Source organism: Raphanus sativus, chromosome 6, assembly GCF_000801105.2.
Source record: "Raphanus sativus cultivar WK10039 chromosome 6, ASM80110v3, whole genome shotgun sequence".
Classification (NCBI taxonomy): Eukaryota; Viridiplantae; Streptophyta; class Magnoliopsida; order Brassicales; family Brassicaceae; genus Raphanus; species Raphanus sativus.
This window is the reverse complement of record NC_079516.1, coordinates 9789420-9814586: the sequence shown is the minus strand read 5'-3', so window position 1 is coordinate 9814586 and position 25167 is coordinate 9789420. Positions and strand designations below refer to the sequence as shown.

The window sequence follows — 25167 nt, the reverse complement described above, 5'->3', positions numbered from 1 at the left end:
TTTCAATCACGTAGGAATATTTCTGGTTTGGAATTGTATTCTTCTCTATTTATCACATTTTATGAATATAAATCCCGTTATGACTACATATTGGTTGTATTCCAAATTTTAAAAATAATTTTGACATAGTATTACTATTTCATATGCACTGTCGAATCATACAAATATAGAAAATACATGTGATTGACACTGATTGACCATTTAAATTTATTTGGTGAATATCAGATACTCGGTTAGTTTCCATAATTACAACAAACAAATCGTGAAATATGAGGAACAAAGAAATTAACATATTTCCATTATGATCTAGGATACGAAATATCATATAGTGCCATCAATTGCGTCGAGTTTACCCTAGAACTATGCTCCTTGCATATATAAATATTGTGCCTTATAGCTTGATCTATTTACCATTGTCACCTTCTCAAAAGTACCTTTACACTGCATTTAAATTTTCCTACGAAACTCATGGCATTGTTAAACTCAGTTGCCGATTTGAAGCGCTTTACGATGGTATTTTTAACTCATCAGAATCCCACTAATCTTATGATGACTGTGGTGATAAACTTGCATTCTGCACGTGGGATAATTTTTTTAATACAATTTTTACTCCAACATGAATTTCAGATGTTCACATTTTTGTCATATTTTATTTTATGTTCACATATAAGCTAAATGACACATGTTGGATCCAAACATTATGTTTACCACTAAAATTTTAAGATATTTTGTTGATGTACATGGCTGTATTTATGGGTTTCATTGTTGTCTCATGGATTTTTTTATAATAATATTACAGCAAAGATCATATTATGTAATTAGAGGGGTTGAATCTCAATATTGTTTGTCTTTTTCTTAGTCTGGATTATATTGATTACATGTGCTAAAGAGATACGAACCTCTTAAGTCGTGACCTCTAATTTTTTTTTTTGCGGCAATATTTACTATAGTCGTATTTCCTGTGATCTTTTGAGAATCCATCATGCGAGAAATTGGTTATTTTAGTATTTAATGTAATTGTATATTAGAATAAATGTAAAATGCTATCATATAAGGAATAACTTTTAATGTTAAACTTTGTTATCATATTTTAGTTAAACTTCCCTTCTTTTTATATATTCTCAAAATAAAAATATGTAAAATATAAATGACATAGTGATGTAAAATATAAATACATTTTATTTATTTTTGAGAATAATAACTAATTTTATATAAGTTTTTGATTACTCATATAAATTCACTCCCATGATCTATACTTCATTTACACACAATCAATAACACAAGTTTTTTTTAAAAAATGAAGCTTATCTTATATAGATATACACAATTTCGTTCAATCATTCATTACAAAATATATAGTATTGGGACTATGACTTTTACATTTTTAATACATATATTAAAATTTATAATTTTTAGTTCATTCATCTTGCGCATGGCGCAGGTTATCACCTAGTGTACGATTATTTTGAAAGAACAAATGCGACTATCTACGCTTTAGAAATTAGTAGCTTTGATTGATCTTGATTCATATAAAAAAATGCGACTCGCGAATAATCATCTCGCAAATCATGGATTGTTTTTCTTATTATTGCCTAATTTGTGAGACTTTACCACCAAACTTTTATTCTTAATTGATATGATTTGCGAGATTTCTTTTTCTTTTTCATATTATGTAGTTTGTCAAGACAAATGTTTAGATCATTTTAGTTAATAGTTACCATACTTATCTTTTCAACCTTTAATACCTAATTGACGAGCATCTTGCTTCTATGAAACAATATACTAATTTTTGTTTGCATTAGTTTTCTATGAGTTATTATTAATTTTATGATATTTTATTTACTTCAAAATTAAACTCTCGAAATTTCTATATTCGACTAAACTAAATAAAGGAATACTATATATATATATCGACAATCCCTTAATGTAAGCCCAGGAATTTTTAACTAAGCAATCAACATAAATGCTAATAGACAAATAATTTTGACCATATAAATTATTAGATTCTTTAAAATGGTCAAATCTCATAATTAATATTGTTTCGTATTTGTTTATTTTTAGTTATAATAATTTTTTAATAAATTTAAATTATAAACTAAAAGTTAGGTATTATTCTGATTAAATTTTGGCGATATAATATTCGTTTTCTTTCAAATCAAGGTGAAATTAACCATGTCAGTTACTAATATGTTCTTGAGTTAATGTTTACTAAGAAAATAAAAATAAATCTAGAACCAATTAATATCATTTTCCAAATACTCTAAATTATATTGAAAACAATAATTTACTTGGTCGATAATTTTAAATTTATTTATTTTAATTTAGATTTAAATTTATTTATTTTTATTTTGAACAATTTTTTAGATATTAAAAATGTGAATATCAATCTATATGTTATTATAAAAAGTTAGTGACATATATATTACATGTTCTACGTGTTTTTTACTCCATCTCAATCTCTTTCTGACTAAACTTGGTATGTAATTCTATATTTTTGACCGAAATAAAAACGCCTATTATTTCTTATAATACATTACAAATCTTAATCATGTCATTATGATAATGAGCATCATCCCTATAAGTTATAATTATGTCATTAGTTGTGCCTATATTAATTCAATTTTATGTGTTTAGGCGAATCAGAATGTCAACCATGTCATTAATATTCTTAATATTATGAATTGATATTACGAAGTACATAAAATTCAAAATGAAAATTTATAAGAAATTGAAATCCTTTAACTTAAACAACAAGACTTTGAGATTAAGAAATTTCAATAAATGTTAATAGATTAAAAATGTTATTGTCATCAATTTGCATATGAAAAAAAAGATAGGTTATTACCGTAATTTAACCAAATTCGATTAAATATTAAATTTAAGTTAGTAGATGGGATGATTTTCTTATGAAGTCTAATAAATGGTCTTACTAAAACTTCTAAATAATACTCCCTTTGTTTTTAAAGATACATATTCTAAACTTTTTACATATATTAAAAAATCACATTAAAAATGTATTAATTTTTGTGAATAACAATTTTCTATAATTTTTAACCAATAAAAATTCAATAAACACAATTAATTTTTTTGAAGTTAACAAATTTTTATTAAATAATACATTGAAAAAGTAAAAGTTGTATCTTTTTAAAATAATTTTTTTATCTAGAACATGAATCTTTAAAAAACAGAGGGAGTAGATAAGAATAGTACTTTTCTTTTTTAACAGAGAAGATGTTATTAATCACACTCAAATCATAGAGTTTCGTGTCTGTTTTCGAGACGGGTTAGCAATTTTCTAAATATTTCAGTCAACTTCGAGTCTCGAAATAATGTGCAAAACTATGAAAACAGTTGTCGTTTCACAAAATCTTGATAAACCTGTAAAATATCGATTCTATTGTGATAAAAAAATTATCTAAAGAGAATAAAAGGCTCTCTACAACTTCTAGTATAAACTGTGGAATCAATTGAGTATTTATGTGTTAAAATGAACTTCTTACAAAACAAAAACACGTAACAACCTTATTTATTTACAAAGTCTCAATTCTTAACATAAGTTGATGTTTAAAACCAGAAGAAAAACCTTATTTAAATTTTCAAAAACCTTGTTTGTTTAAAAGGTTGACAGTGTCTATAGGAAACAAACAAACCCAAGAGAAGGTAGGTGATGACGTGTTTCCTCACCTATCCAATAAACATATTATTGACAACAAAGGTCTAAATTATGATGGAGTTTGAGGAGAAGAAAAAAAACTGTAACTGTAACCGGTAGAGTCAGTTGAAAGCGAGGGTGTTTCGGTAACTTCATTAAGTTTAATGCCCGGACAAAAGGATTTTTCCGTCAGAACTGAGAAAAACGAGCGACGAAGAAACTACAGGTCCACCCACTGTCCAAGAAAAATGCTTAAAAAATATTTTAAATTTTTTAAAATGACCGACCGAACGATAAATAAATAAATGAAATCGTAAAAAAAAAAATGTGCAAATTCTGAGAAAAAGAGAAAACCTCTTCTTTCGCCTTTACCATTTTCCTTCTTCTTCTCCGAGAGAGAGAGAGAGAGAGAGAGTCACTGTTTGAATCTGATTTTTGTCTCCGTTTCCTTTTTCACACGAATCTGATTCCTTTTCAGATTTTTATTTTTTGAAATCGCAACGGGAAGCAACCTCTTCTTCTTCTACGTGTTTATTATTATCCCTCTTCTCTGTCGTGTAGTGACAATTCGGATTCTGGAAGCTCCGATTCACCGTTTTTCCGATCGATTACCGGAAGCTACGGATTCGGATTGCTGGATATCGAATCGAGTAGACAATGGCCAAGCGCGGATATAAGCTGCGTATCCTTTTTTTTTATATATATTCTGGCGATTTTGTTGTTTCTTTAACTTTAATTAATTTTCTTGAGTTTTTTTTTAATCTATAAACTCCCAAGAAGAAACTTTCGTTTGTGTTAGTTAACAAAATGAGCTTCAGGTTTTAATTAGCATTTCAAGAATTAATTGTCTGCTTAACCAAATCTAGAGAACATATGGTAGAAGAGACTTGAATTAAATGTGTTATATATATGTCCTAAGAAATGCACTATGCTGTTTTTGCTTCAAAAGGCTGTTACCTTGTGTTTAAAACTTGACTTTGATTTGGGGGGGGACTTAGAGGAGTTTTTGGCACATTCTGCAAATGTGAATTGCCTGAGTATCGGAAAGAAGACATCACGCCTTCTTATTACTGGCGGTGATGATTACAAGGTCAACCTTTGGGCCATCGGCAAGCCTACTTCTTTAATGGTATCTTTTTCAATATTTTCAATTTTTTTTTGTTTTATCAAAATGGTTTTGTAGAAGAATGATGATGCTATCTTATTATTTTGCAGAGTTTATGTGGACATACTAGTGAAGTGGATTCAGTAGCTTTCGACTCGGCTGAAGTTTTGGTCCTTGGTGGAGCTTCTTCGGGTCTGATCAAGCTCTGGGACTTAGAAGAAGCAAAGAGTTAGTTGATTCACTTTCTGCTTCTCCTTTTACAAGATTTTGTTACTCTTTACATGTGTGCTAGAGCTGGTTCGGTTGAGTTATTGTAGATGTGGATTTTGGTTATTTTTTTCTTTTGAGCATATCTAATCCTTTACTTTTAGAATAATGAGGCCTACCATTTTTGACTCTTGCTCTTGAAGTGTAGTGGTTCGAGCTTTTACTGGACATAGATCCAGTTGTTCTGCTGTTGAGTTTCATCCCTTTGGTGAATTTTTGGCATCGGGATCAAATGATACGAATCTTAAGATCTGGGACATCAGAAAGAAGGGGTGCATACAGACCTACAAGGGTCATACTCGTGACATCAACACTATCAAATTTAGTCCCGATGGTCGTTGGGTTGTGACAGGAGGACTTGACAATGCTGTAAAGGTAAGAAAGAACTTGATTGTTGATCTTGTGCGCTCGCTGATACATGTCTTCTTTTAACAATAATAGTATTATTGGTCGTCTATCCTATAGGTATGGGATTTGACTGCTGGAAAGCTTATACATGATTTTAAGTTTCATGAAGGATCTGTTCGTTCGCTGGACTTCCACCCACTTGAGTTCCTTCTAGCTACTGGTTAGTCTGAATTCTCTTATCTTAGGCATTTTAGTGGTAATTTGGTGGCAGCTTTCGGTTGGTTGTTTAACTATCGATCCTTCTCTGTTCACAAGTTTTATATTTGAGGTCTTGTGATTTCATACATTTATTTTTCAGGTTCGGCTGACAGGACCGTAAAGTTCTGGGATTTGGAAACGTTTGAATTGATTGGATCTACCCGACCAGAGGTAACTAACCTGTTATGAGAGTTTTATGCCACTAAATAATGTTTTACTAACTATCTTTTTCTTGGCATCTTGTGCTTTTTTCGTTTCACAGGAAACTGGAGTTCGTTCAATCAAATTTCATCCGGATGGGCGAACCCTTTTTTGTGGTTTGGATGATGGCTTAAAGGTTTTTATTTGTCTTTTTTTCTTTTAGTGAGCTCTGCCATATTTAGAGATCTCAAGAGTTGTTGATACATTGATAGATGATGCTCATAAATTCAGGTTTATTCATGGGAGCCCGTTGTTTGTCATGATAGTGTTGATATGGGATGGTCAACGCTTGGTGACTTATGCATCAGCGAAGGGAAGCTCATGGGTTGTTCTTACTACCAGAACTCCGTAGGGATTTGGGTCTCTGATATATCAGTACGTCAGCTATTGTGATTCTCTATTCCTTTCGAAAGTTATGTGAAGCTGATGACTAAAGTTTCAAAGCCTCATACTCTTTTTTTTTATTTTTTGCCCTTATTTGTAAGCAGCAAATTGAACCATATGGCATTGGATCTGCGGATAAAAAAGAATGCGTGGAGAAAGTACTCGGCGTTCTGGACGATCAATCTTCCGAGAGAGTAAAGAGTGGTTCCAGGCGCAGCTCATCTCCAGATTATGAGATAAAAGAGATCAAAAACATATACATCGACTGTGAGTGAATGTTGACTGTCTTCTTAGAAATGAAAACCTAAAATAAACGTCCATACATGAAAGTCCCGTACGCTAGCTTACAACTTGCTGTCATGCTACCATTCGAATCAGTACTAAAATGCTTATTTACAATGGAGTATTAACGGAGATCAATAAACACCATTTTGCTTGTTCTAGTGATAGAAACCTAGCCATAACTATTGTGAGCTGGATTGTGATTTTCAGTCTTTAGTGTCAGCTTGTGGTTATGTACGTTCATCACTTTTGTATGCTTATGGTTAAATTTCGTCTCATATTCTCTCTTTTCTTCAAAGCCACAGGTGGAAATTCAACCGTTGCAGATAAGCCAGGATCACAAAGTAGTTCTAAATTCAATGCAACATCTACTGGACAAGCAGGGGATAAGTCTTTCATTGTGCATAATGATATTGGGAAAGATTCGTCTGATTCGGGAAGGGAATCTATCACTTTCTCAAAAACGAAGCCGGGTATGCTGCTGAGACCAGCTCATGTAAGAAAAACGCCAACAAAGCAGTCAGGGGCCGTTCAGTCTGGTACTCCGAAGCAAAGCGGATCAGACGGTGAGAATAAGCTGGATCCTAAGATTGTGCTTAATTCAGAAGAGAGTGGTAGAAAACCATTTGATGTCAATGATTCCATCATTAAGAGTATAACCAGCAAGTTTGAAAAAGCTTTATTTCCAGAATCACCAACTGATGAAGCGAAATGTAAGTTCTCCCAGTGCACACTTCAGTTTCACCAGATCTGATCTTTCAGATAGTATAATCCTATCTTATTGGAATCTCTTTCAATTTTGTCTCAGCTATGCAGCTGAAACCGCCTCGCGTGCAGAGATCACCGAATACTAAGCACAATGAGACAAGATGGGCGGTGTCTGTTGAGTCTGAAAATTTAAACAGTCACCAAAGTGGTTTAGAGAAATCAAGAGAAGCAGACTTGCCAAAAGAGCTTGCGGATGACAGAGGGTGTAACCCGACTGAGGAGGATGCCAATGATGCGATCATTTTAAGTAAGCCAGAACGAGTTTTAACACCAGAGAAAGCTGGTGATGAACAGAAAAGTAAGTACTCAACTACTTATTCTAAATCAGATCTGACTAATTAATGGGCATTTCCACTTGTGGGTCAAACTAACATTTGTGCAACTTTGATGTGTTTAATACGAGTGAGTTACTAGATAAGAAACGTAATCTTGGAAAAAGATGAATAAGGCATCAGAGAAATAATAGCATTAGCTTATAGGTTGCTAAGTCTCAGTTTTAGCTACTTGTAGAACCGAATTGCTTCACAGTTTTCTTTGTTGGCTGGGTCAGGTTACTTGGTTTGAGGCTACAATCAGTTTGCAAGTAATTGATATAAATATTCTGCTGTGCAGGCGTCGAACCCCCTGGAGGTAGCAAAGAATCAGACTCTGTGAAAGTTGTTAGAGGAGGTTAGCCATGCAAACTTTTCTGTCTTTGCTTTCTTTGGTAGCATATAAGTCATCTGGTTATTGATTTATTAAGAACTGTTATGTTTGCAGTAAAAGTTGTTTCCGGGAGGACACGGTCATTGGTTGAGAGATTTGAGAGAAGAGAAACAATTACTCCTGCTGAAGAAGATAAAGCAGCTAGTGCCGCAACAGTTCAGAGCACTAATGCTGTGGAGGAAGAGGCCAAATCAGCGTCGATACCAGCAGTTAGCCCAATGCCTACCCATGTTGAGGCCAAATCAGCGTCGATACCAGCAGTTAGCCCAATGCCTACCCATGTTATGCCAGTTCAACTTGAGGAGGCAACTAACTTGACCACAGTTGAAGCTCCTGTGGTATCAACACGACGACCTAGGAGTATTCCAGCCAGAGTAATGCCTGTGGTTCTTGGTCGGGACCCAGACATAACAACTGATTGGCCTTCTGTAACATTGACACGACCTGATAGGACTTCGGCTACTAATTTGACATCTGATGAGTCTCCTGTAACATCAACACGACAAGCTAGGTCTTCTCCACCCCGGTTTTGCCTGTGGCACCCAATCAGACAACAAAAATGAAATCGGATGACCCTCCTGTAACATCAACACGGCCTGGTAGGAGTTCGCCTGCTAATTTGACATCTGATGAGTCTCCTGTAACATCAACACGACAAGCTAGGTTTTCTCCACCTCCGGTTATGCCTGTGGCACCCAATCAGACAACAAAAATGAAATCGGATGACCCTCCTGTAACATCAACACGGTCTGGTAGGAGTTCGGCTGGTAATTTGACATCTGATGAGTCTCCTGTAACACCAACACGACAAGCGACTTCTCCAGCCCCTATGATACCCAATCGGAGTCGGTCAACTAACATGAAACCTGATGAGCCTCATGTAATACCAAGAAGACCACTGAGGAGTTCTTCAACGCGTGTAAGGCCTGTGATGCTCAATCAAACAACTAACACGCATGATGAGCGTCCTTTACAATCAACACGATCAGCTAGGACTTCACCAGCCCGTGTAATACCTATGAAACTCAATGAAGCAGATTATATCCCATCTTATGAGCCTCCAGTTGCATTAACACGGTCAGCTAGGAACTCTCCCGTTCGTGTAATTCCTGCTAAAATCAATCAAGCAAATAATGTGACATCTGATGCATCACATATAAGATCCAGGCATCGATTTAGCCCAACTCAAACGCTGGCAACACCTTCGGTACTGGATCAGGTGGCTGATATGGCACTGGATGAAGCACATACAACACAAACTCAACCAGATTACGATATCTCGACCCAGGTAAGCTTATGACTTCTCCATCTTTGAAACGTATCCGATGCTGCACAAGAAATATGAATTTGCAAGGATGACAAAGTTGAAAGAGATCTGTGAACATGACAAGTATTTGATTTGTTTGGCTTGTGCAGAAGGAAGAGCCTCAGATATCTGAGAGGGAGAGTCAAGGTGACATCAGTGAGACATTAATGCAAACTCATAATGAGGTCTTAAACACTCTTCAATCAAGGTTGACAAAATTACAGGTAAAATTTAGCTCTCCTGTTCTGTTCTTTTGGTCTCTCACTCTCTTGTTCTCTTTTCCTCTTATTGTTTGATTTTTCGTAAGTCTATTCTTTTTTAAGAAGAGGTTGTTGATATATCACAAAATTGCAGATTGTAAGACATTTTTGGGAGCGTAGCGATATTAAAGGCGCAATCATGGCCTTGAAAAAGCTGTCAGATCACTCGGTATGTATCCCAGTAGATTACTTTTTTTAGCTCAGTCCTTTTAATGCTTAAATGTCTAGAAAATGCTGACTCACTTATACGGGAACAGGTTCAAGCAGATGTGATAAGTATTCTAACAGACAAACCAGAGATTCTTACGCTGGATCTGTTTTCGCAATTAGCACCTGTCCTGACAGGCTTATTGGGGAGCCGGACTGAAAGGTAAAGTTATCTTATTCTCTGTCCTTAGATTATTTTTTGCTTTGAGTTTCAGTTATAAATTAATTTTAAGAGAAGAAAGCAATAATGTCTTATCATGAATTTCAATTTTTGTATAGGCCTGTAAGTGTCTCCTTGGAAATGCTCTTGAAGCTAGTAGCAGTGTTCGGTACAGTTGTACAATCAAATGTTTCAGCAAGACGAAGTGTTGGTGTTGATCTTCATGCAGAAGAAAGGTAATTTTCCTCTCGTTTATTTTCTTGCTATACCTTCTCTCACACTTATTTCACTTTTATCGGAAAGTTAAAAAAAATGAGAAAATGCAGACTACAGATCTGCCAAAGTTGTTCAGCGGAATTGCAGAAGGTTCAAAAGATCCTTCCACTACTCACCAGGTAAAAAGAAACATCTAAAACCTAGTTCTGGACGATGGAGAGTATCTAATAGTTGGTGTTTGCTTCGGTTGTGTAATTTTGTTCCTTCTATTTTTTTTCATATAAATACAGAAGAGGAGGTCTCATAGCTAGAAAGGCTCAAGAACTAAACTTAGTTCTTCAGACACCATAACTCCAGGTTCAGATTCAAGACCACTCAGAATCATTCTGAAACAGTGTTCATCTCCATCAATCTGTATGTTATCAAGAACTCGGTCTCCATGTTCCTTCCAGCGATTTGGCATCCGTTGCTTTGAAGATTCGTTGAGAAGTCGCAGTTTCTTGTGGCAGAATTTTGCTATAGAATCGCCCTCCCCGGAGAATATCTCCCCTCTAAAAATTCAGTATATGCTGTAAATCGATCTGTGTCTGGGATTATACTTGTAGTGCTTCAGTTTCTTGATTCAGTAAATCACGTGTTACAATGTTTCTCGCTCTCTCCATGTGGACTTAATGAGAAGAGATTTCGGTATACGAATATTTCCTTTTCATTTGGCAATCTACTTTAGGTCCCCTGACTTGAACGGTTTGAGCCTACTTACATTTGGAATGGGTTGTGTGCAGGTTAAGTAAACAGATTAATCAAATATTTGTCATCTACCAAACTTGACGATGACACGTTTTATATAGTTAGTAATTACTATTCATGATAATTGTCCTTGTTATTGAATAGTTTATGCCTTCCCAGAGGTACGAAAGACGTTAACGGAGTGTATGAAGAAACTTCTTCGGAAAGTATCAAATTAAAATTTACCTAATCAAAGTTTAAAGAAAAACTAGACCTATGACCCGCCCGACCGGACGGGTGTTTATTTAATTTTTTAATTTTTGACTTACACTAAATGATGTATTTGTTAATAGTTACTTGTGATACATTCAGAGGTGTACCTACTATAGGATTAGGGGGTTCAGTTGACACATGTTTAATTATGAAATAATTGGTTTTGCATAGGAAGCCAAAAAAAATCAGCAGCTAAAATGGTATTAGTGTATATATTGACACACCTAAATCTGGGTTAACATCTCTAAATTATACTTTTGTTATCATATTTTAAAAAATTTATATATCATGACACATGTATAAAAAAAATGATGGGTCCGCCATTGGATACATTGAGTTTGAATTTAAAAAAAACAATCAAATCTATGAAAAATATTTTTTATTATAAAGAAAGCTTAAAGTGAACAATGATAGATTATATATGAAATATATAAATCAATTTAGTTAATTTAAAATACATTGAAATAATTGACTTTGAGTCATATATAAATCAATTTAATCGGCTCATTGTTATTACATTTTTTGTTAGGGTCATAGTATTTTAGATCAAATTAAGTTGGTCTAGTGGCCCATGACTCCTTTCTCTTATTCTAACCGACAATTTTGTTTTGTAATCGTTCAGTGTTTAGAAAAAAATTGTGAAGAATGAAAAAAATAAATATCTCGACTTTCGGTGTTCTCCCATGGCGATGACGATTTCAAAACTCATTAAGGGTCTAATGTTTGATATTTGTGAATCTGATGTTTTTTCTTTACGAATCAAGGTATGGAGTAATTAAATCTCTTTTGAAATAGTTGGTTTATTTTTCATTATGTTTCAAAGTATATTGTTTGCATGTCTAGTTACACCTAGTTAATTAATAAATGTCCATAACATTTATAAAGCAAATCAATTGTTTCCTAAAAATAATGTAGTTAGCAAGAATATAGGTAATTGCCTCATTCTTAACTATTTACTTAATCTTATATTTAATATTGAGTACTCTGCAAGTTCAGTTAAACAGATTTTACTGGGAAGAAAACATAGATAATTTGTTCATACGATAATTTTTTAGATTTATTGAGACCTAACTCTATGTGAGGTGAATAAACATTGGCTTAGATGAAAAGGGAAATTCAATTTTATCTTGAAATTATTTTAGTAGAGAATGGAAGTTAAATTTTATTTTACGACAATAAATAATTTCGAAATTAATATCCTAGATTTTTTTTTGATAACAAATAAATAATTTCGGAATTTATTTAATACAAGAGAAGTTAAATTTTGTTTTAGGACAACACATTAACTAAACTGAAAAAAAACAAACATTAAAATAGAAACTATCTATAAATAAAGAGAGTGATAAAGACACATTTAATAAACTGGTTAAGACAAACATTTTTTTAGGAATGTTATTAATAGGGTCAGTGGCATGTAAGTGTAATTAACATTGAAAACTCAGGGGCATTTCTTAAGTGTAATTCTATTTTAATAATATAGATATATACAAATTATGAACGGAAGACTTTTATAAAGTTAATTCTCAACTCTTAAATGTATTAAATAACTTTTTTTTCATGAAAGTAGTTTGGTTGCTGAATATAGTCATCAAATGGACGAAAATGTTTGTTTTATTTTTAAGATAGAATCCAAGAATCAAAATGTAATGATTAATGTTATTAATATTATTCAAGATGAACAATCAAATCTAAAAAAATTAATTAAAATATCGTTGTAGAAAACATTAAATAGAAAGAAAAAAAAACAAATCAGTATTTGGCAGAATACGAGATAGGTATTCTAAAAGGTGTGGTAATGACGAAAAAACGAATAAATAAAGAAACAATAGAAAATTTCTGTTAAATAATTTGCTTTATTTAGAGAAAGAAAAAAATAAATCTAGTCGAAGGATTTGTTCAAAAACAAACAATCCTTTTGTATTTTGAATTATTTTAAGAAAAAACAGAACCATCAATTTTTCCGTTTACGAACATCGAGCAGAGAGAGATAGACGACACAGACTCCTTCGTCAACCCTTTCTCTCCCGGCCTCTGCTTTTATTTATTTATCCTAATTTTTTTTTGTAAATTTAATTTCATTATTATTCCCCCGATTTCTTGTCGGAAAACCGCTTTCGTGTAATAACCTCCGACACAAACACCAGCTCGTGACATCTTCTTTCAAAATTCCTTGTCGTTTTCTTTTCTTGAGTTGTCTCTGTCTCTGAATTTTCATTTTTTATTTTTTCTCTTGTTCAAAACGGGCTACCGTGCGCCGCGGTGCGTAGTTTAATTAGTTTTTTTCTCAAAATCGAGGAGCGCGTAGTCTACACGCGGATTTGATATTTTTGATTTGATGGTTATGATGATATTGACGAAGAAGATGGCGAGTGATTGGGGAACATGGGAGGAGCTTCTCCTCGGCGGCGCAGTGCTACGTCACGGAACCGACGACTGGACCGTCGTCTCCGAAGAACTCCGTTCTCATTCTATGTCGGGGATTTTCACACCTGAGGTTTGTTTTGGTCTCTTTTAAAATCTCAAAACTTCGATGAGATCAAATGTCAGAGGATAAGAACGAAACTGTTAACGAACTATCAATCAAAGGAAAAAAAAATAGTGTTTGTTGTCGGTATAGATCCATCACTTGTGTCTCAAGAAAGGTTTAGTGTTAAAAAAAAATAAAGTAAGATGGTTGATTCGTATTAACACACGTGTGGTTCTTCTCATCTTGTAGAATGAGTAGCCTTTAACTCTGACATTGTTTCTCTTCTTACCTTTGCTAAATCCTAATTTTATTCCAGATATGCAAGGCTAAGTACAAGGACTTGCGTGAACGTTATTTGGGATGCAAGTAAATGATTTGTTCTTTTATTTTTTTTGGTCTTTCTAGCCCGATACCAAGTAATTTTTTTTTTTTTTCTTTTTGCATATTGTTTATGTTTCTTGTAGATCATGGTATGAAGAGGTTAAGAAGAAACGAGTAGCTGAGCTTAAGGCAGCTTTACTTCAGTCCCAAGACTCCATTGGGTTAGTTAGCCCCTTTGTTTCTATATGGAAAATGTCTTGTGAATGTTAATACTCTGTTTTTTTTTTAAGGTCGTTGGAATCAAAGCTCCAGAGTCTGAAATCAGAAAGCAATGTTGTTGATGAAAACAATGATTATTATGATTCAAGCCGAACATTATCCCTCGAACCCTCCCCCAAGTCTGAAGGCGGAGGTGAATGCACCAGCAAAGACTTGTCATCAGTTGGTAGTTTCACACAGCAAGATCTCACCACGACCAACTGGTCAGAAGCAGCAGTAAAAGAGCAAGAAGACAAGAAGAGTAATAATAATCTGTTACTACATGCCGACATTTTTGAGTCCATGTACGGAGGAGGAGGACAAGTGCTTCCGAGTATGAGGAAGAAACGAGGCAAAAGAAAACGAAAAGTTTGCAGCGCCAGTAAAGATGTTGAAAACAATCTGTTGGATTCATCTAACGTGGACATTGCTAGCAATTCTACTACGAGTATAGAAGCTGTTTCTACTAGCCGAGGCCATGGTTTGGCTTTACCAGAAGAGCTTATGAAGATATACAACACTATCTCACACAACGAATGTGCTCTTGTCTTCCGGAGACGGCTTGATAGTCAGGTTTGATAAATCACATCTTTTTGTTTTGAATATTATTTCTCTGCTTATAACGTCCTTGTGTTTGGTTTGTAATAAACAGAAAAGGGCAAGGTACAAGAAACTGGTCAGGAGGCATATGGACTTAGACACTATAAAATCAAGAATCAACGGTCGTTCGATATCTTCAGCTAAAGAGCTTTTCATGGACTTTCTTCTGGTGGCTAACAATGCAGCCATTTTTTACTCTAAGAACACTCGTGAGCACAAATCCGCTGTCTCCCTCAGAGACATTGCCACCAAGTCTCTACGACACTATTTGACACAAGACCATCATCCTCCTCCTAACATTACTACAAGCACCAAGGTTTCTGTTCCCGCTTTGACATCTAAATCTCCTTGTGTCCGAACCAGCGTGGGAGTTAAAAAACCAAGAACGGGGGCACACGCTCTTAAGAAGGTTGAGCAGGATTTGGTGAAGACGACTTCAAGTGGTGGTAAAAAAAGGCTTATACCAGATTCACCACCAGTTGCTGCTGTGAAATCCTCAGCGGCGGGTAAGAAAGTTACGGCGGTAGAGAGGAGAAGAAGAGATGGTAATAAACAAGTGAGCCGTGGACTTGATTCTCCTGCATTGACAGGGAGAAAGCGGAGTAGGGTGAGATGATTTTGTTTCGTTTTGAAGTGTTTGTTTCTTCGTATGTTGTTGGTAGTTAGGCAGAAGAAAGCCTTTATTTTTATCTTTGTAGTTTTTATATGTGGGTCAGTTTGATCTGCAGACAGATATATACCCTCTGATCACTGGTGAAACTAATAACACCACCTAACTGTTTATATAAAATGTTACATCTCATACGTAATCTTCTCGTTAAATTGTTAGAGAAAACCATAATTTTATTGTAATTGGCTAAAATATAACCTTTCCACTACCATTTTGCAATGTACACATAAAATATTTGCAAAACTACTTTCTAAAACCGGATATATTGATTTCAATATTTTTAGTAATACTAATTAATAAATTGTGCTCTAACAACTTTTTAAACTTTTTTTTTTTTATCGAATCAAAGTATGTATTTAACCTTTTTAGTCATTTGTCAAGTTTTTTCATGTTTTATGTCGATTTAGAACTGAATAAATAAATTTGGGTGGAAAGAAACGTACTAAATGTAAAGTTGTGCAGATCCGTATGAAATTTAGCAATATATGAAACATTGTCTATGATGGATTAAGCTCGTTTTTCTACATAAGATAAGTAATCCGGTTAGTTTTCAAATGCAAGTGATATAAGGTCGATATATAACAATAAGATATAAAAAATGCTATTTTATTGAAAACTAGTTCATCTGGCGAGAAGAAAAATTTGCGAGATAACCCGAGATCGACCACTTGAAATCATAGAGATGATTTAAAAAAACTTCCGGAGGAATTTAATCTAATGATTTAAGTTTCAGCGTGTTGCTTAAATGATAATCTTATTGATTCATCTATTTCTGCATATTTGAATTTCTGCAAAAAAAATGTCTAATGCTTTCTTTCTTTTTTAAAACACTGGTAATTCTATTATACATGAAACCGATTACAGAGGCCGGCGATGAACAATCCCAGAATACAACGGTCAGCAAACAATATAAAATCCTCAAGAACTTAAGCTTACATATGGAAGAGATCATATGATATAAACAACGTCCATAATTAATAGTGGTGGATCAAAATATTTTGACCAGGACAAAATTTTTTTTGATATTTTAATAATTTTTTGTTGGATATCTTTTTAATAAAAATAACATTTAGAAAAATCAAATGCATAAAATCAATATAAAAAGGATAGATGGAGGCTTGAAACCAGGTTTAGCGGGGAGGGGGTATAGGGAGAGATTTAGTCAACTAAGCTATAACATATCTGTTTATTCATATGCAAATAAATTTACTAGTAACTATTGTAGGGGCAATTGTCACCTTCTTTCACTATGTAGATCCGCCCATGATAATTAGTACAATCTAAAAACAGATCAAATGAAATCAAGAAACTGCAAGGAACCAACATGCAAGAAGTATCAACAAAAAAACTTTGAACAAAGACAAATCGTAGAAGCAAACATGGCCAAACTCACGACTTGCAAATCCTGGTATAGTGAATAGCCCAAACCGATTGAGAACAAAGCTTCAAACATAGACAATACATAAACAATTCAAAATATCTAAAACTTTCTATATATTAAATATTTTTGAAAGTTTAATTGAAATACCAAAATTAGTTATCATTTTTCAAAAATAAAATTAATCAATAATATCTTAATATTTGAGTTCAGAGTTTAGGTTATTGTTTGTGATTTAGTATTTAATGGTAGGGTTAAATTTATAAACTTATATAAATGTCTTATAAATTATTCTTAAATATTTATAAATGATTTAAGTGAGTTAGTTTATTTTTTATCATAAACTAAAAATATTTATGAAAATAGTTATTCTAATAGCAAATTTGAAAAATAAAACTGAAATTCCGTTAATATTTGTGCACATTTACTTTCTTGTTTAGCTTTAGAAAACAAACAAGTGAAATCAAGCTAATTTCTGATTTGGCTGATATGAAAAGAGTTTATGGGGGTTTCCCAGTCACCTTCACATCTTTTTTTTTTTGACAAAATCACCTTCACATCTTGCTCTGCTATTAATTGAATCTCATCGTTTGGTTGTAGGTTCTTTAGTCGCTTCAGTCCTTAGAGCCTTAGTTACTTCTGATTCGTGAGAGAAAAGCAAGAAAAGAAATCGAAAATAATTTAATCTGGTTTGAAAATGAGCATACTTTTCTCAAGCAGTAATGTTAGGCCAAGAAGTCATGTTCTAGTTGAACAACTCGAGAAAATAGCTTTGGAGTTGCTTTAGGAGCAAACCAAAGACACTTATGTTCTGTCTGTTATTGAAGTTGTTACTTAAATAATTGAGTAAACGCAAGACATGGAAAATGCATTTTTTTTTTGGTTTCAATTCCATCAAATTATTCTTCCAAATCCCATATTCGGTCCCAGAATCCAACTCTTAAAATATGATTAATTTATATTTTTCTTATACTAAATAATTAGGAGAGAGAGTGACACGAGTCACTCCACTACCAAAGCTTTTTTTATTTTTATTTTTCCTTTGTTTGTCTTCTATTCGATTCCGCTTAGAAAAGTTTCGTGTTGGGTTTGGTTTCGATCGATTCTTGAAATCAGTTCTGGTGGAAAAAAAATCCCAGTTTAAAAAGTGAACACATCTCTATCTATATATCTCTAAAGCTATATCTTCTTGTTGCCATTAACGAGCTGGGTTTGCTCCATAACAGTGATTCTGCCATCTTCAGATTTCACTTTATAAGGTTTTTCTTTGCAACTTTGCAGCGCCAGTAAAGATGTTGAAAACAATCTGTTGGATTCATCTAACGTGGACATTGCTAGCAATTCTACTACGAGTATAGAAGCTGTTTCTACTAGCCGAGGCCATGGTTTGGCTTCACCAGAAGAGCTTATGAAGATATACAACACTATCTCACACAACGAATGTGCTCTTGTCTTCCGGAGACGGCTTGATAGTCAGGTTTGATAAATCACATCTTTTTGTTTTGAATATTATTTCTCTGCTTATAACGTCCTTGTGTTTGGTTTGTAATAAACAGAAAAGGGCAAGGTACAAGAAACTGGTCAGGAGGCATATGGACTTAGACACTATAAAATCAAGAATCAACGGTCGTTCGATATCTTCAGCTAAAGAGCTTTTCATGGACTTTCTTCTGGTGGCTAACAATGCAGCCATTTTTTACTCTAAGAACACTCGTGAGCACAAATCCGCTGTCTCCCTCAGAGACATTGCCACCAAGTCTCTACGACACTATTTGACACAAGACCATCATCCTCCTCCTAACATTACTACAAGCACCAAGGTTTCTGTTCCCGCTTTGACATCTAAATCTCCTTGTGTCCGAACCAGCGTGGGAGTTAAAAAACCAAGAACGGGGGCACACGCTCTTAAGAAGGTTGAGCAGGATTTGGTGAAGACGACTTCAAGTGGTGGTAAAAAAAGGCTTATACCAGATTCACCACCAGTTGCTGCTGTGAAATCCTCAGCGGCGGGTAAGAAAGTTACGGCGGTAGAGAGGAGAAGAAGAGATGGTAATAAACAAGTGAGCCGTGGACTTGATTCTCCTGCATTGACAGGGAGAAAGCGGAGTAGGGTGAGATGATTTTGTTTCGTTTTGAAGTGTTTGTTTCTTCGTATGTTGTTGGTAGTTAGGCAGAAGAAAGCCTTTATTTTTATCTTTGTAGTTTTTATATGTGGGTCAGTTTGATCTGCAGACAGATATATACCCTCTGATCACTGGTGAAACTAATAACACCACCTAACTGTTTATATAAAATGTTACATCTCATACGTAATCTTCTCGTTAAATTGTTAGAGAAAACCATAATTTTATTGTAATTGGCTAAAATATAACCTTTCCACTACCATTTTGCAATGTACACATAAAATATTTGCAAAACTACTTTCTAAAACCGGATATATTGATTTCAATATTTTTAGTAATACTAATTAATAAATTGTGCTCTAACAACTTTTTAAACTTTTTTTTTTTATCGAATCAAAGTATGTATTTAACCTTTTTAGTCATTTGTCAAGTTTTTTCATGTTTTATGTCGATTTAGAACTGAATAAATAAATTTGGGTGGAAAGAAACGTACTAAATGTAAAGTTGTGCAGATCCGTATGAAATTTAGCAATATATGAAACATTGTCTATGATGGATTAAGCTCGTTTTTCTACATAAGATAAGTAATCCGGTTAGTTTTCAAATGCAAGTGATATAAGGTCGATATATAACAATAAGATATAAAAAATGCTATTTTATTGAAAACTAGTTCATCTGGCGAGAAGAAAAATTTGCGAGATAACCCGAGATCGACCACTTGAAATCATAGAGATGATTTAAAAAAACTTCCGGAGGAATTTAATCTAATGATTTAAGTTTCAGCGTGTTGCTTAAATGATAATCTTATTGATTCATCTATTTCTGCATATTTGAATTTCTGCAAAAAAAATGTCTAATGCTTTCTTTCTTTTTTAAAACACTGGTAATTCTATTATACATGAAACCGATTACAGAGGCCGGCGATGAACAATCCCAGAATACAACGGTCAGCAAACAATATAAAATCCTCAAGAACTTAAGCTTACATATGGAAGAGATCATATGATATAAACAACGTCCATAATTAATAGTGGTGGATCAAAATATTTTGACCAGGACAAAATTTTTTTTGATATTTTAATAATTTTTTGTTGGATATCTTTTTAATAAAAATAACATTTAGAAAAATCAAATGCATAAAATCAATATAAAAAGGATAGATGGAGGCTTGAAACCAGGTTTAGCGGGGAGGGGGTATAGGGAGAGATTTAGTCAACTAAGCTATAACATATCTGTTTATTCATATGCAAATAAATTTACTAGTAACTATTGTAGGGGCAATTGTCACCTTCTTTCACTATGTAGATCCGCCCATGATAATTAGTACAATCTAAAAACAGATCAAATGAAATCAAGAAACTGCAAGGAACCAACATGCAAGAAGTATCAACAAAAAAACTTTGAACAAAGACAAATCGTAGAAGCAAACATGGCCAAACTCACGACTTGCAAATCCTGGTATAGTGAATAGCCCAAACCGATTGAGAACAAAGCTTCAAACATAGACAATACATAAACAATTCAAAATATCTAAAACTTTCTATATATTAAATATTTTTGAAAGTTTAATTGAAATACCAAAATTAGTTATCATTTTTCAAAAATAAAATTAATCAATAATATCTTAATATTTGAGTTCAGAGTTTAGGTTATTGTTTGTGATTTAGTATTTAATGGTAGGGTTAAATTTATAAACTTATATAAATGTCTTATAAATTATTCTTAAATATTTATAAATGATTTAAGTGAGTTAGTTTATTTTTTATCATAAACTAAAAATATTTATGAAAATAGTTATTCTAATAGCAAATTTGAAAAATAAAACTGAAATTCCGTTAATATTTGTGCACATTTACTTTCTTGTTTAGCTTTAGAAAACAAACAAGTGAAATCAAGCTAATTTCTGATTTGGCTGATATGAAAAGAGTTTATGGGGGTTTCCCAGTCACCTTCACATCTTTTTTTTTTTGACAAAATCACCTTCACATCTTGCTCTGCTATTAATTGAATCTCATCGTTTGGTTGTAGGTTCTTTAGTCGCTTCAGTCCTTAGAGCCTTAGTTACTTCTGATTCGTGAGAGAAAAGCAAGAAAAGAAATCGAAAATAATTTAATCTGGTTTGAAAATGAGCATACTTTTCTCAAGCAGTAATGTTAGGCCAAGAAGTCATGTTCTAGTTGAACAACTCGAGAAAATAGCTTTGGAGTTGCTTTAGGAGCAAACCAAAGACACTTATGTTCTGTCTGTTATTGAAGTTGTTACTTAAATAATTGAGTAAACGCAAGACATGGAAAATGCATTTTTTTTTTGGTTTCAATTCCATCAAATTATTCTTCCAAATCCCATATTCGGTCCCAGAATCCAACTCTTAAAATATGATTAATTTATATTTTTCTTATACTAAATAATTAGGAGAGAGAGTGACACGAGTCACTCCACTACCAAAGCTTTTTTTATTTTTATTTTTCCTTTGTTTGTCTTCTATTCGATTCCGCTTAGAAAAGTTTCGTGTTGGGTTTGGTTTCGATCGATTCTTGAAATCAGTTCTGGTGGAAAAAAAATCCCAGTTTAAAAAGTGAACACATCTCTATCTATATATCTCTAAAGCTATATCTTCTTGTTGCCATTAACGAGCTGGGTTTGCTCCATAACAGTGATTCTGCCATCTTCAGATTTCACTTTATAAGGTTTTTCTTTGCAACTTTGCAGCGCCAGTAAAGATGTTGAAAACAATCTGTTGGATTCATCTAACGTGGACATTGCTAGCAATTCTACTACGAGTATAGAAGCTGTTTCTACTAGCCGAGGCCATGGTTTGGCTTCACCAGAAGAGCTTATGAAGATATACAACACTATCTCACACAACGAATGTGCTCTTGTCTTCCGGAGACGGCTTGATAGTCAGGTTTGATAAATCACATCTTTTTGTTTTGAATATTATTTCTCTGCTTATAACGTCCTTGTGTTTGGTTTGTAATAAACAGAAAAGGGCAAGGTACAAGAAACTGGTCAGGAGGCATATGGACTTAGACACTATAAAATCAAGAATCAACGGTCGTTCGATATCTTCAGCTAAAGAGCTTTTCATGGACTTTCTTCTGGTGGCTAACAATGCAGCCATTTTTTACTCTAAGAACACTCGTGAGCACAAATCCGCTGTCTCCCTCAGAGACATTGCCACCAAGTCTCTACGACACTATTTGACACAAGACCATCATCCTCCTCCTAACATTACTACAAGCACCAAGGTTTCTGTTCCCGCTTTGACATCTAAATCTCCTTGTGTCCGAACCAGCGTGGGAGTTAAAAAACCAAGAACGGGGGCACACGCTCTTAAGAAGGTTGAGCAGGATTTGGTGAAGACGACTTCAAGTGGTGGTAAAAAAAGGCTTATACCAGATTCACCACCAGTTGCTGCTGTGAAATCCTCAGCGGCGGGTAAGAAAGTTACGGCGGTAGAGAGGAGAAGAAGAGATGGTAATAAACAAGTGAGCCGTGGACTTGATTCTCCTGCATTGACAGGGAGAAAGCGGAGTAGGGTGAGATGATTTTGTTTCGTTTTGAAGTGTTTGTTTCTTCGTATGTTGTTGGTAGTTAGGCAGAAGAAAGCCTTTATTTTTATCTTTGTAGTTTTTATATGTGGGTCAGTTTGATCTGCAGACAGATATATACCCTCTGATCACTGGTGAAACTAATAACACCACCTAACTGTTTATATAAAATGTTACATCTCATACGTAATCTTCTCGTTAAATTGTTAGAGAAAACCATAATTTTATTGTAATTGGCTAAAATATAACCTTTCCACTACCATTTTGCAATGTACACATAAAATATTTGCAAAACTACTTTCTAAAACCGGATATATTGATTTCAATATTTTTAGTAATACTAATTAATAAATTGTGCTCTAACAACTTTTTAAACTTTTTTTTTTATCGAATCAAAGTATGTATTTAACCTTTTTAGTCATTTGTCAAGTTTTTTCATGTTTTATGTCGATTTAGAACTGAATAAATAAATTTGGGTGGAAAGAAACGTACTAAATGTAAAGTTGTGCAGATCCGTATGAAATTTAGCAATATATGAAACATTGTCTATGATGGATTAAGCTCGTTTTTCTACATAAGATAAGTAATCCGGTTAGTTTTCAAATGCAAGTGATATAAGGTCGATATATAACAATAAGATATAAAAAATGCTATTTTATTGAAAACTAGTTCATCTGGCGAGAAGAAAAATTTGCGAGATAACCCGAGATCGACCACTTGAAATCATAGAGATGATTTAAAAAAACTTCCGGAGGAATTTAATCTAATGATTTAAGTTTCAGCGTGTTGCTTAAATGATAATCTTATTGATTCATCTATTTCTGCATATTTGAATTTCTGCAAAAAAAATGTCTAATGCTTTCTTTCTTTTTTAAAACACTGGTAATTCTATTATACATGAAACCGATTACAGAGGCCGGCGATGAACAATCCCAGAATACAACGGCCAGCAAACAATATAAAATCCTCAAGAACTTAAGCTTACATATGGAAGAGATCATATGATATAAAAACGTCCATAATTAATAGTGGTGGATCTAGAAAATATTTTGACCAGGACAAATTTTTTTTTGATATTTTAATAATTTTTTGTTGGATATCTTTTTAATAAAAATAACATTTAGAAAAATCAAATGCATAAAATCAATATAAAAAGGATAGATGGAGGCTTGAAACCAGGTTTAGCGGGGAGGGGGTATAGGGAGAGATTTAGTCAACTAAGCTATAACATATCTGTTTATTCATATGCAAATAAATTTACTAGTAACTATTGTAGGGGCAATTGTCACCTTCTTTCACTATGTAGATCCGCCCATGATAATTAGTACAATCTAAAAACAGATCAAATGAAATCAAGAAACTGCAAGGAACCAACATGCAAGAAGTATCAACAAAAAAACTTTGAACAAAGACAAATCGTAGAAGCAAACATGGCCAAACTCACGACTTGCAAATCCTGGTATAGTGAATAGCCCAAACCGATTGAGAACAAAGCTTCAAACATAGACAATACATAAACAATTCAAAATATCTAAAACTTTCTATATATTAAATATTTTTGAAAGTTTAATTGAAATACCAAAATTAGTTATCATTTTTCAAAAATAAAATTAATTGTTGTAAGTAAAGAAGAGAAGAGAAGAGAAGAGAGGAATTGATGTGTCTTATTCCATGAATAATGATCTCCTTATATAGGATACAATAGCTTGGAGACAAAGCATAACTTGGAGTGGGGAACAAGTATATCTAGGACTTTCCATATGGACATCACTACAATATTTATAACACTTCCCCTTGATGTCCAATATGTCGAAGTGCTTTCAAAACGCCGTAGATGCTGCCTCGTTAAAAACCGAGATTGTTATCCGTCTAGAGTTTGTAATGCGTTTGGAATACTGCCTCGTTAAAACCTTTCCATGGTAAACCCAAAAACCCAATGTGGTAAAAACGGGAAGCCATGGATAGGAAAAAGAGTACAGCCGCATTACTTCCCCTGAAGTGAACATCACTGAAGGCTTCTCAGTGATCGCATACCAATCTGCTGCATAAGCTTCCTGAGCGTGCATGTTGGTAATGCCTAAGTGAAGAGGTCGGCTGAGTTCTCGCTGGATCTGACTTAGAGTACCTTGACCTCTCCTTCTTTCTGAAGATCGTGGGTGAAAAAGAACTTGGGAGAACATGTTTAGTCTTGTCACCCTTGATGTAACCATCTTTGAGCTGAGCTATGCATGGCGCATTGTCTTCGTAAAGAACGGTCGGCTCGTCTTTACCATCTGTGATCCCACATGCTGTCCGAATATGGTGTGTCATGAGTCTCAATCAGACACACTCTCTGCTTGCTTCATGGATCGCCAATATATCCGAGTGATTGGATGATGTGGCTGATATAGTCTGCTTGACTGATCTCCATGAAATGGTCGTGCCTCCATATGTGAAAACATAGCCGGTTTGGGACTTAGCACTGTGTGGATCGGATTAGTAACCTGCATCAGCAAAATGCTTTCATGATATTCATGGTCCATTTGGATCATGTGGTTTATCTCTCTTAGATAAATTCGACCATGAATGTCTTTGTATGTCCATGATCTGTCCGGATCATGACATCATCCATAATCCATCCGGATTATGTTCTTGTCCACTATATATCTTATTCATATCCTTTGACCAAAACTCTTTATGAA

The 25167-nt window shown here is 33.9% G+C and overlaps 4 protein-coding genes across 4 annotated transcripts; all 4 read left to right on the top strand.

The window, feature by feature from the left end:
• Positions 1 to 3976: 3976 nt before the first annotated feature.
• LOC108812290 (katanin p80 WD40 repeat-containing subunit B1 homolog KTN80.2) lies at positions 3977 to 10855 on the top strand. The gene is given in 20 exon segments (XM_018584514.2): positions 3977 to 4334; positions 4651 to 4781; positions 4868 to 4985; positions 5173 to 5399; positions 5490 to 5592; positions 5731 to 5801; positions 5893 to 5967; positions 6063 to 6206; positions 6320 to 6482; positions 6803 to 7210; positions 7306 to 7563; positions 7878 to 7934; positions 8025 to 8489; positions 8492 to 9258; positions 9387 to 9500; positions 9631 to 9705; positions 9794 to 9906; positions 10023 to 10139; positions 10230 to 10298; positions 10410 to 10855. Coding segments are annotated over 20 exon segments (3561 nt in total). The 5' UTR covers positions 3977 to 4309; the 3' UTR covers positions 10471 to 10855.
• Positions 10856 to 13038: 2183 nt separating this feature from the next.
• LOC130496068 (uncharacterized) lies at positions 13039 to 15586 on the top strand. Its single transcript, XM_056987822.1, has 5 exons — positions 13039 to 13612; positions 13902 to 13951; positions 14050 to 14127; positions 14197 to 14737; positions 14817 to 15586. Exons 1-5 carry the CDS (start codon positions 13454 to 13456, stop codon positions 15378 to 15380), a joined length of 1392 nt encoding a protein of 463 aa, XP_056843802.1. The 5' UTR covers positions 13039 to 13453; the 3' UTR covers positions 15381 to 15586.
• Positions 15587 to 17341: 1755 nt separating this feature from the next.
• On the top strand, positions 17342 to 19138 carry LOC130496494 (uncharacterized). The gene is made up of 2 exons (XM_056988594.1): positions 17342 to 18289; positions 18369 to 19138. Exons 1-2 carry the CDS (start codon positions 18221 to 18223, stop codon positions 18930 to 18932), a joined length of 633 nt encoding a protein of 210 aa, XP_056844574.1. The 5' UTR covers positions 17342 to 18220; the 3' UTR covers positions 18933 to 19138.
• Positions 19139 to 21060: 1922 nt separating this feature from the next.
• LOC130495503 (uncharacterized) lies at positions 21061 to 22689 on the top strand. Its single transcript, XM_056986908.1, has 3 exons — positions 21061 to 21082; positions 21623 to 21840; positions 21920 to 22689. Exons 1-3 carry the CDS (start codon positions 21061 to 21063, stop codon positions 22481 to 22483), a joined length of 804 nt encoding a protein of 267 aa, XP_056842888.1. The 3' UTR covers positions 22484 to 22689.
• Positions 22690 to 25167: the final 2478 nt, after the last annotated feature.

What these genes read in the sequence shown, in the direction of transcription:
- LOC130495503 (XM_056986908.1), top strand. Translation starts at nt 21,061, where the DNA reads ATGAGCATACTTTTCTCAAGCA. An exon ending in GAGCATACTTTTCTCAAGCA is followed by an intron (nt 21,083 to 21,622) that starts GTAATGTTAGGC and finishes TCACTTTATAAG; the next exon opens with GTTTTTCTTTGCAACTTTGC. An exon ending in GGAGACGGCTTGATAGTCAG is followed by an intron (nt 21,841 to 21,919) that starts GTTTGATAAATC and finishes TGTAATAAACAG; the next exon opens with AAAAGGGCAAGGTACAAGAA.
- LOC130496494 (XM_056988594.1), top strand. Translation starts at nt 18,221, where the DNA reads ATGAAGATATACAACACTATCTCACACAACGAATGTGCTCTTGTCTTC. An exon ending in GGAGACGGCTTGATAGTCAG is followed by an intron (nt 18,290 to 18,368) that starts GTTTGATAAATC and finishes TGTAATAAACAG; the next exon opens with AAAAGGGCAAGGTACAAGAA.
- LOC130496068 (XM_056987822.1), top strand. Translation starts at nt 13,454, where the DNA reads ATGGTTATGATGATATTGACGAAGAAGATGGCGAGTGATTGGGGAACA. An exon ending in CGGGGATTTTCACACCTGAG is followed by an intron (nt 13,613 to 13,901) that starts GTTTGTTTTGGT and finishes ATTTTATTCCAG; the next exon opens with ATATGCAAGGCTAAGTACAA. An exon ending in GGAGACGGCTTGATAGTCAG is followed by an intron (nt 14,738 to 14,816) that starts GTTTGATAAATC and finishes TGTAATAAACAG; the next exon opens with AAAAGGGCAAGGTACAAGAA.